This window comes from Hydra vulgaris, chromosome 07 (assembly GCF_038396675.1).
Source record: "Hydra vulgaris chromosome 07, alternate assembly HydraT2T_AEP".
NCBI classification, from domain to species: domain Eukaryota; kingdom Metazoa; phylum Cnidaria; class Hydrozoa; order Anthoathecata; family Hydridae; genus Hydra; species Hydra vulgaris.
This window is the reverse complement of record NC_088926.1, coordinates 14,155,001-14,167,500: the sequence shown is the minus strand read 5'-3', so window position 1 is coordinate 14,167,500 and position 12,500 is coordinate 14,155,001. Positions and strand designations below refer to the sequence as shown.

Here is a 12,500-nt window from a genome sequence, read left to right as displayed (position 1 = left end):
TATAGATATATATATAGTTTTTATTTTTTTAACTTTAAAGTCTTTTGGCCTGATTTTGATAAGTAAGTGATTTGCTTCGTTATAATTTTTAAAGATATTTTCATTTTATTTTTAATTAGTGAAACAAAAATATGGTGATGAGATTTTATCATCAGAGTCTTCATCTGAGGAAGAAGATGACAATGCAGAGGTGATTTATTTGGCAACTTTAAATAAAAAAAGTATATTACATTTTATATCTATAATTAAAGTGGTAAATTTTACCAATGTTGCTTACATATTATATAAGTATGGAAATAATGATTTCAAACTTAATATGATTTTGACTTTGCTTTACCAAACTTTGGCGTTCACTCAAAATTTTTATAAATGAATGCATAACTTCAGCAATTTTTTTCCAGTTAATTAATAGTTTTTTATTTATAATAAAAAAACAATTAGTTAATAAAATTTAAAACGCATTTTCAACGACTTTAAAAGAAACCAAGCTAAAACAGGATTACTTTTGTTAATAGCGTTACTTTTAAGTTAAGTAACGAATACGCTATTAAAGAAAGTAATTTTGTTTTAGCATGGTTTTTACATGCATTTACAAAAGCCTGCAAAATTTTACTAAAAATGAATGCATTTGCTAATACTTTAAAAGAAACCATGCTAAAACATTGCTTTATTTAAAAGCATGCCTTCATTTAAACTTTTTTAAGGTTTAAGTGAAATAACGTTTGTTTGCACACTAAAAACAATTTTAAAAGTTTTTAAAATAATTTTTAAGTTTTACTGAAATATATATAATCTAATAGAATATACAGAATTATTTTGTTTATTATAGTTTAACTTATTATTATAGTAATAATATCATATTTCTAATATTAAATACTTAATATTATAAATAAAATAATATAATAATTTCATATTAAGTATTTAATAATAATTTAACATAATAACTTATTAAATATTATTATTTTTATTATTATTTTTAAAGGTTTAAAAAAACAAAAGTCAATACAACTTCTATTTTATTTTTAGTTCCCTTTTATTTTAATTTCCTCAAGTTAAAAGCACATTGTTTGTTTTAAATGGCAACAACAACAATGAACATCAACAACAAACAAAATGCTCAACTTTGTGTTCTGATTTACTTAGAACTCACCCTGAAAATTGGCAAGCATTAACAAATTCATCAAATAAAAATGAATTTACTAACGCTGTCAATTCTGAAAGTTTCACTTCACAAGGTTTATCTTCTTTCAGAGTTAAACCATTTATTACTTCTTGCAGTAACAGTTTTTCAATAGAAGTATTCCTATGAGAAGTTAGCATTTATTTTCTTAAACATTCTAAAAACATACAATACAGATATACATCCAAAACTATTTTATATATATATACTTTTTAAAAGCATACAGTGTAAACTTAAAGCTGCTTTTTTTTATTGATAACGAAAATAGTAGCGTGAAAAATAATGTGAAAATCAAGACGACGTTTTGTCATGACGAAAAAATTTGCTTCATGTGATTTTTTCATCTTGTGGAAAACTTTAATTATCATTAACTTGCACGCACTTTTCAAATGCATGAAATAATAAAAAATAAATAAATTCAATAAGGATGTTTGAAATTTCCAATAATTAATTAACTAAAATAAAAGCTATTTGAAAATAAATGTCTTTCATAATTTAATAATAGATTTTTTGAATAAAAAAGTTATTTTAAAATAAAACTCCCTTATTTGAAATATACCTTTTAAATTAGACGTTTGTCAATAAATAAAGATACGAATGTCAACGTTTATTTAAAAAAAACAATTTTTTTTTTAAATAAATAGCAATCTTTTTAAAACTTTTAAACAACATGTTTCATAAATGACGATTGACATCATCGGGTATGAAAAAATTAGTTACTATTTCTGTATATAAACAAATTATTGTAGAAAGAAATTGTAACTTGTTTTTTTATTCCTGATGATGTAAATTGTTATTTATGAATCATGTTTAATAGTTTTAAAAAGTTTGTTATTTATTTGAAAATTATTACTAAACTAATGTTACTAAGGCCGTACATATATATATATATATATATATATATATATATATATATATATATATATATATATATATATATATATATATATATATATATATATATATATATATATATATATATATATATATATAAATATATATATATATATAAATATATATATATATATATATATATATATATATATATATATTATATATATATATATATATATATATATATATATATATATATATATATATATATATATATTTACAAGCCTTGTTTTAAAGCATAAACTGACGCGCTATTATAGGTAATCAGTGGTCTGTTTGTGATCTGGACCCCCCCACTCACTAAGGTGAAGATGAGGGGGGTGGGAGGGATTTGGGGTAGCACCAATCAAAGGGGCAAGGGGCAACCAACTTACAAAAGGTACAAACATTTATTTTCTAACATGAAACATACATGATTCATTTGCTAATGAATGTAAAGATAAGGCCATTAAATCTTTATTGCATTTTTTCATGCTTTTACCATAAGATTCGAACTTTGATAGTGTCTATCAGAGTTGATAATGCCGCCCAGCGCCAAAGTAAATTTTTGCCGAAAGGCCAACTTTTTAGGGAGGCGGAAGTTATTGGCGGCGGCCTCCCGATCAATTTTTAGCGGCAAAAAGTTTTTTCTTCCGCCTCCAGTGGCTTCTGTCTTTCTATTGGTGGCTGCAGCCAGAGTTCTTTTTTGGAGCCAAAATATTTTGGAGGCCGACGCCAATATAGAGGCGAAAGCCAATGGTGGCCGCCTCCAGAAGAAATTTTGAAGGTAAAGCTTTTTGGAGACTGTCTCCAATGGCTTTTGCCTCCTAACTGGCTGCGGCCGTCAAACTAGAGACGAAAATATTTGCCTCCCGCCGGGGGATGTGATGAAAAATAATTAAAGCAATTGAATATTAACTAGAAGCAAATGTTAAATACTTGACATTAAAGTTTTGTTTTATATGATTTGTTGACTATTTAAAAAAAAATTTGAAAAAAAAATTATAATTTAAGCAGACAATTATTTTTTTGTCCGCCCTAATTAATAATTTAATAATTTTTCTAGGACTAAATAAATTAGTATTTTTTTATTTCAAAACAAATGTTAAAAATTAAAAATTTTGTTTATGTGCCTTATGCAAAAAAGTCAACAAAAAATGTTTATGTCAAATAAATAAATTGTCAGTTTTTGATCAATGTTTGGTATTTTGTCGCCCTTACGTCACGTTAAAACTTTTATTTTTGGACCATAAGATTAATTTATTAATTTTATTCATTATATATTGTAAAAATATTTGAAAAACACAACATCTTTTAACATTATTAAAAATTGATAAATTTAATTCATTTTGATGTCGGTTTGAGTTGAACTTTTTCCAATAATCCAAACTTTAACAAAAAAAGTTTTTTATTGATAGTAAAATTTTTTGCTATAGAATTGAAAATGAAATACACGCTTTAGGGGCTGTGCATACGGATAAAAATCATAACTGGGATAAAAAACAACAACTGCCTAACTGGGATAAAAAAAAACAACTGAGATCTAGCCTCTCTTTTAAAACTCATACAATTTTAATATTGTATGTAAAATATTATCCTGCCTAGGCGAGGTCTTGCCTATGAATCACCGGGTTTCCGCTAAGGCAGGGGTAAAAACTCTTCATATGAACACAAGCTAAAAATTTGGTTGCAAAAAAATTTCTTTCATAAAAGTTTTTATTACTCGAAAAATATAATTCAAGCTGATATCAAATTAAACTAAATTTATTAATTTTTTATGAATGTAGTGTTTTTCAATTATTTTTACAATACAAAATGATTAAAATTAAGAATTTAAGGAGGATGACCACAAAGAAAAAAAAAATCAGATCTGTAACAAAAATTTAAAAACCACTACTTGATTCAAAGTAGTTAATATATATCTTACAATGTAAATATTGTTAAATATGTGGATCTTTCACGAAAAGGCAGGAAATTGCCAAAATCACGTTAAAATTAAGCTTTAATACCTACGCTTTGCGACACAATTTTTGAAGTTATAGTAATGCTTAAGCTTTGAAAGCAATTTTGAAACTCAGCAATTGTATGCTAAGTATAATAAGCATGATATTCTTTTTTTAACTTTGACATCATCTTTTTTAAGCATAATTTTTAAACGACTTGTTTCTTTTTGATGAAACGCCAATAAACTTTTCAAGTCAAATTTTATATCAACGAAATTAAAAACTCTGTTAAGGTTGTATTTACCGTCATTGAAATAAAGAATTGCAGAACTAACACCCACTTTAATTAAAACTCTTGTAACAAATATTTTTTCATCCTAACTGACATATATTTAATTATTTGTTATTAACTCTTCTTTTCAAAATGTATAAAAAGTTTTTTTGCTTCTTAAAATTCTGGTGTATTATGAGACTTTTACTACTCTGTTTTTTATCAATGATAAATTTTTATTATAGTAAAAAATTTCATTTTATATTTTTATTCACCTTTTTTTTTCATCACTTTTTTTCACTATTTTTCACCTATTTTTATTCAACAGTAAAAAACTTGTTTTAATTTTTTACTGTTTTGAGATTTTGACTTCCCACGAAAGAATGTGTTTTGCAACCACATTGTATTTTGTCAATACTATTGGCTTAATAAGTCTGAATAAAAACTACCTGTTTTTTGTAAACAAGTTGAAACAAAAATGCAATCTTTAAAATGTTTAAAATTATTGAATTAATACTGTTTTTTTGTTATGTGACTTCGAATGAAATGTTTGATATAACAAATAATATTTGGATATACTGTTAACAAACCAGTCACATGCACAACTAAATACAATTATTTGGATAAATAAGTGCTTTAGATTTTAAAGTAATTTTAATTGATAATTAAGATTACATAAGATGTACATTATTATGCAACCTTTATCAATTAAATTAATTTGTCTATAATTATAGATAACGTCATTAATAACAAGTAATAAGGATGACTTTTTCAAAAAAGTAACTTTTTTTCTAAGAATTTGTTTAAACAATTTAAGCTGCATATAGAGTAAGATGCAAAACGAACGAGTTAAAAAATATTTTGAATTGACTGAAAATAAGAAATGCAAATGCAAAGTGTGCATAGAAAAAAACTTAATTCTTGCTGGTAATATTTCTCATCTCAAGAATCATTTGAACTCAAAGCGCAAGGATATTGCCATCGAACTTGGAATTTTTGAAAGAAAAAGAGTTCAAAACAAAAATCATGATAACCTTGAAAAAGTTGCTATTTTTGTTTCACGTAGAATGGTTAAGTATGACTTTGATATTAACGATACAGTAAGAGGTTTTATAAAGTCAGTTCTAATAAGAAATTTGCCAATGGCGATTGCTGATGATATGGGGAAGAATGAGATAATTAGAAAAGCTTTTCAAGCTTTTAGTGTGACATGGAATCATCAGAAAGCAAAATAATTTATTCTTAAAGCTGCTAATCAAATTTATGAAATTATTGGAAAAGACATAGAAAATGTATATCCATTATTAATGTTTGATTCAGTGTCTCGTCTCAATACGAATATTTTTTCTGGAAGTATTCGGTTTACAAAAGACGGAAAATTGTATGATTGAACTTTGGGAATGCTCACTCAGCACAGGCGACAATTTGAGACAGTTTTACCGACCAGCTAATTACTATCCTTGTGAAAGTAGGGAAAGGAATAGGCGATATTTACTCAACTTGTTCAGATCAAGGTAAGAACATGATCAAAGCTTCTAATAGTATCAAAGAAATGCAAAATCAAATGATTATTTGTAATGAATTTGTTGAGGAAGCACAAAAGTTTAATTTTAAAGATTTTGATTTGCTTAATTGAGTCAATCTTGAAAATGAAGTTGTTTTTTGAAAATCCCAAAAATACAAATGATGATAGCGAAAGACAATAGCAAACTCTAGAAAATGGGAGAAGTTTAAATGTGTTAGAAAACAATATTGGTACAATCTGCACCAAGATGTTTTGTGGAGCGCACGTTTGCCAATTAGCTGCTAAAGATGTTACTGAGCCGTTTGAAGCTCTTTCTGAAATAAGAAAATTCATAAAAAATATACAAATGCCTAAATATGATGCAGTTTTTGCTAATCTTAAGAGACCACTCAAAGATTTTGCTCCGAAATAGTGTAGTATGTATATTATGGTATCAGACATGTTTGAAAAACTTGCTATATATGAAAAGATTGGGACGAATTGAAATAACCGGGACCTACCCAGCAGGCATGGATGTCCCTGGGATGTCTATATGACGTCTTATGGACGTTGCAAGTCCGTAAGATGTCCTTAAGACGTCCAGTGGGCGTTCTGCGCCCGCTGGGTAAGATTAAATGATAAAATCTGAAAATTTATTGAAGAATATACAAAAGTATTTGAACCAATTTTTTTTGCAATGAAGGGTTTTCAAAGATCAGACTATACCATGTCAGACTTCTTTTTATGATGGATGAGAATGGTAATGAACTTGAAAAAAATTCCCGATGGAAAAAACAATTTCAAATCTAAACTTCTCGAAGCTTTAAATATACGTTTGCAAAAATTTTTAGAGTGCAATGCTTTGATTGCTGCACTCTTATTGGATCCTCGTTTCGCATGGAGTACTGCTGGTCATGAAGTCTTCAATGATTTATTGAGAAGTCGTGGAGTAAATCACCTACTTAATATTCGTTATTTTAAAAACTCACAAATAGAATTTGCTGAAATTGCTCGACAGGATGAAAATGTATGAGATAAAGATGAAGACCCTTTGACTCAACAGTATTTCAATAATATTTAATAACTGATACTTAATCAAAATTTGATATATAATGATTTAAATGAAATTTTTATTAAATAGTTTCAATAAAAGAAATTTTTTTATTTAGCATTTAAAAGTTTTCATTGTAAATCAATAAAAATTCAATACTACTTTTATATTAACTTTCATCATCAATAGAAAATTAGTAATGTCAAGGGTTAGGGTCATAAATTCATCTATTTTTTTTTTCAAAAATCAAACTAAAAATAAGTATAACATTTTATTGATTTACAAGTAAGTTTAGTTTTCAAAGCTTTTGTATATCTTCTTAATTTGATTAAATTTAATCAAATAAATTAGATAAAAATGTTGCTTGATAAATAACTAATAACTAATCTATCTTCTTTAAGGTGGAGGTCAATGTCAAGCCATACATGTTAAGCCAAATACAAGAATTCAGCAGTTAACAAATCAGCAATTAACAAAGAATCAGCAATTAACAAATATGTGTATAGTGAGCCATGTATTGGGGTAAATGAAAATTTTAATATTCTTATATTTTAAATCGTGATGATTATAATAGGAAGGAACTCTATAAGATTTCTCGAGTTATTTTTGGTGCTGCATTTTCTCAAGTTAAAGTTGAACGAGATTTTAGTAGTTTTGCAATGGTCTACACTCATTTGAGAACTTGACTTTTCGGATGAAACATTAAACGCGATATTAGTCGTGAGACAAAATTTGGATTTGCTTGACAAAGTAAAATTCTTTTAAATTAACATTAACCTTATAAAAAAAATGAATGTACGTAACGCTATTTAATTCAAAATGTAAAACAAACAATTACTTTTTCTAAATAATGAAAGTCTTGTCTTTAATTAACGGAAGTTAATTTCAAATCCAGTGAAATTAACTTTTTTAATGTTAATCAAATTGATTTTTAATTATTTCAATGTAAAATAAAATTAAAAAAGTTATGCATGAGAATTCTAAAAATTTTTAATTATAAAATTCATTTATGCTTAAATGAATGTTCATTAAAGTTTGGTGTAAATGTAAAAGTGCTAGTTTATTCGACTGTTTCAGTAAAAAACTATTCTCTGCAACAAAATCGCTACTTTTTAAAAATAGTCAAAGATTGGCAATTAATGCACAGTTTGGATATAAATTTTTGTCAGTCAGTGAAATACAAACTGTAAACTTATATAAGGCTGTCAACAGGTATCTGTCAACGGGTACCTACCCATTGGTCACTGTCGGTAGCATTCTTAAATGATGAGTAACCATCAATTGAAAAAAATATATATTTGTAATCATCATTTAAGGAGCAGTCATTTGTAAAAAACTTTTGAGTATCTGTCGTTTAAAAAAATAAATTTTTTTCTTTAAAAAAATGTTTTATGTTTGACCCATTAATATTATGTTCAATTTTTTGTTTAATAACCAAAAAATAATGTAATAACATTCTAAAGAGTTATACACCAATCATTAACAGAAAAAAATATATATATATATATTACTTAAAATTATAAATAATGGCTTGCACAAAATTTATATAAAGAGAAAATATTAAATTCAATTTAAAATAGGAAATTTACTTTAAAAAAAATTTTACAGGAGATTTTTTACTTTGTAGTAAAAGTTTAATATGACAATTGGGTAGTATATAAAAAGAAAAAGATAACCTAGGAGTAAAATCAAACTAATGTAATACTCAGTGGGCAGGGTACGTTTTTATTAGGTTTAAACCTAATAAAAATGTCCATAGAACATTTAAAAAAAGTAATGTGCCCACTGGGAGAGGTAATGCTGTAGGGCCTAAATAAATAAAAATTTTCGCTCGTTCCAAAAGACTTGTTAAAATCATCTTAAAATACTTTGTTTAAATATTATAACTGCCAAAGCATAAACAGAGAGTTTAGGCTTTGGCAGGCATCTTTAAACTAAAAGCATTTCAATCTTTATTTAAATAGGATTTAGTTGGTGGTTAATAAATTAATCTAATGTATATTTAAAGTTACTAAGTTAAATTATAGTGGATTTTTCGATGAAAGAGCCTAAATTGATGGTTATAATTTATGTACAAATAAGCGCATGCAAATAAGAAAAAAATTTTCTGACGTGCAAATATACGAACAATGCTTGCAGACATTTCAATGTTTTAAACTTACAACAAGAAACATCACTGAAGCAATTAAAATATTTAAAAAATTCGATTTAAATATTTTAAAACTTTATAAATTCAATTTTCGATTCTACCTTTTTAAATGTTTTAAAAGTATAGAGTCAATTTATGAATTTTATTAGAGTCAGTTTATAAATTATTTTTGTTGTTGTTGTTGTTGTATTTTGGCAAAACTGTTAGCTTAATACAGCGTAGTCGCAAATTTTTAATAAACATTCACATATATTTTTTCAATAACTTTTAAAAATTTTTAAAAATTTTTAAAAATTTTTAAAAATTTTTAAATAAAACATTTAAAAATTATTAAAAATCAGTATTTTATGTTATGGTAATTGATAAAATAGATAAAAATTTTAGCATGTCGACTTGTTCTAAAATACTTTTACCAAAACTAGTCAATTAATTAGTTATTATAATTTTTTTATTTTTTCAAAAAGATTTGTTCGCCAATTGCATAGAAGTAAAATTTCCAACTTTTAACTTTTGTTTTGTATAATTAAAATACTAATTTATTCTACTTGATTTATTTGTTTAAAAAAAAAATTAGAATTTTTTAAATACTCAAATTTTTTGCAAACAATCATTTAAAATGAAACTTGATGTCAAGTAGTTAACATTTGTTTTTAGTTAATATTTAATTGTTTTAAACAAATGAGCAATTATCTTTCATTACATCTGCTGGCGGAGGCAAATATTTCCACCTCCAATTTGATGGCTGCAGCCAGTTATGAGGCAGAAGCCATTGGAGGCGGCTTCCAAATGGCTTTGCCTTTAAAATTTCTTCTGAAGGTGGCCACCATTGGCTTCTGCTTTTCTATTGGCTTCTGCTTTTCTATTGGCTTCGTCTCCAAAACATTTTGCCTCTAAAAAAGAACTCTGGCTGCAGCCCCCAATAGAAAGGCAGAAGAACCTGGAGGCGGAAGAAAAAACCTTTTGTCGCTAAAAATTGATCAGGAGGCAACAGCCTTCTGCTGTGGAAAAAAAGCGGAGGCAAGAAGGTTTATGCCGTTTATTAACACTGGTGTCTATCAAAAATGTGTGCCAAATTTTCCAGCAAATATACAATGTTATGGTCTTAAAAGGGAATTAAATTACTTTATTGTGGCCCCAATCAAAGGAGGGGGAGGGGGAATTAAGTTAATTGCCCCCTCCCCCTCCTTGGATTGGGGCCACTTTAAATCCCCTTTCCCCTCCCCCCCCCTTATCCTCACCTAAGTGAGTGGGGTGGGGGAGGGTCCAGACTACTGATTACCTATAATAAAATAGAATTTAAAGAAATAACGGCTTCATTTTGAAATTAATTTAGATATATAGATATTAGTTATCTCAATATCTAAATTAACTTAGAGTACTTCATTTGAACCATAATGAAGGTCTCTAAAAAGTTACTGCCTCCTTTATTTGTATCCCTATCTACTATAAAGACCAGATCAAGGAGAAGACAACCAACAATATCTTTCTTTTTATTAAGAAATGACTTATAGTTAGTTTGCACCCTTCACATAGGCCAGTTTGCAGATTAGAGGGGCACTGTTTTCTAGTAACACATTTAACTGTTGATGATTGAAAAATAAGGTTATTTAAAAATGCTGGCATTTTTAAATAACCTTATTTTTCAATCATCAACAGGTGTGGATTCAACAAGTTTATAATATTTGCATTTTCAGATAGTTGGGTCTAATGGTCTTATATGCTGTTAATCTTAGATCAAAACAAAGTGTTAGAAAAATTTACAAGCATCTCAAAATGGCTGAAAATTGGACTTTTTTAGGCGAGTGGATATTTTGCTTTTTGATATATTTAAGTTCTAAACTGCAACAAGCTGTCTATATTTTGCCCATTTATTGCAGACACTAGTAGCTAATCAGAAAACTTATCTATAAAGACTTGTGGATGAATAGAATAATGCTACAGTTAGTTTCATTTTGGCATATTTTAGCATTTTTAGGATTTTTTCCAAAGTTGAGGAGGTCATAATTTTTTCTAATTTAACACAAGTTAATGAAAACCACTTTTTTAAAGAGAAAACTATCCAGAAAATAGTTCTAGAAAAAATGAGACACTAGTTAATAGTGAGAAAAAAGTTATACAGGTCTAAAGTAGTCTGTTTTGACCATTTGTAAATCGAGGGGGGCTACTGTGTCATGTTTCTAAGACTATAATTTCTGAACCACTACACTTGGAAGTCTGAAATTCAAATTAAACCTATCTACATGATGCGCATAACAATATGTAAAAATCAGGAAAATCAGAAATGGTGACCCACAGACTATTGGTTAAAATATAATGATTTGACCCTTGTCACAAAAAAAAGCACTAGTGAAATAATTAATTTGAGTTTTTTTCTTGTCAACAAACAATTTTTTTTTGTTTGTTAATAACTTTTTAATAGTATATATATATATATATATATATATATATATATATATATATATATATATATATATATATATATATATATATATATATGATGATAAATGATGATTACAAATATATATTTTTTTCAATTGATGGTTACTCATCATTTAAGAATGCTACCGACAGTGACCAATGGGTAGGTACCCGTTGACAGATACCTGTTGACAGCCTTATATAAGTTTACAGTTTGTATTTCACTGACTGACAAAAGTTTATATCCAAACTGTGCATCAATTGCCAATCTTTGACTATTTTTAAAAAGTAGCGATTTTGTTGCAGAGAATAGTTTTTTACTGAAACAGTCGAATAAACTAGCACTTTTACATTTACACCAAACTTTAATGAACATTCATTTAAGCATAAATGAATTTTATAATTAAAAATTTTTAGAGTTCTCATGCATAACTTTTTTAATTTTATTTTACTTTGAAATAATTAAAAATCAATTTGATTAACATTAAAAAAGTTAATTTCACTGGATTTGAAATTAACTTTTGTTAATTAAAGACAAGACTTTCATTATTTAGAAAAAGTAATTGTTTGTTTTACATTTTGAATTAAATAGCGTTACGTACATTCATTTTTTTTATAAGGTTAATGTTGTTAAAAGAATTTTACTTTGTCAAGCAAATCCAAATTTTGTCTCACAACTAATATCGCGTTTAATGTTTCATCCGAAAAGTCAAGTTCTCAAATGAGTGTAGACCATTGCAAAACTACTAAAATCTCGTTCAACTTTAACTTGAGAAAATGCAGCACCAAAAATAACTCGAGAAATCTTAGAGTTCCTTCCTATTATAATCATCACGATTTAAAATATAAGAATGTTAAAATTTTCATTTACCCCAATACATGGCTCACTATACACATATTTGTTAATTGCTGATTCTTTGTTAATTGCTGATTTGTTAACTGCTGAATTCTTGTATTTGGCTTAACATGTATGGCTTGACATTGACCTCCACCTTAAAGAAGATAGATTAGTTATTAGTTATATATATATATATATATATATATATATATATATATATATATATATATATATATATATATATATATATATATATATATATATATATATATA

The 12,500-nt window shown here is 26.6% G+C and overlaps 1 protein-coding gene across 1 annotated transcript in view; it reads left to right on the top strand.

The window, feature by feature from the left end:
* The window catches only part of LOC100212289 (protein KRI1 homolog), an 81,514-nt gene that overhangs the window by 4,861 nt on the left and 64,153 nt on the right, over positions 1-12,500 (top strand). The window contains exon 2 of the mRNA XM_065801137.1: positions 120-190. Within this exon, the coding sequence (XP_065657209.1) occupies positions 120-190 (71 nt within the window). The remainder of the gene's footprint in view (positions 1-119; positions 191-12,500) is intronic.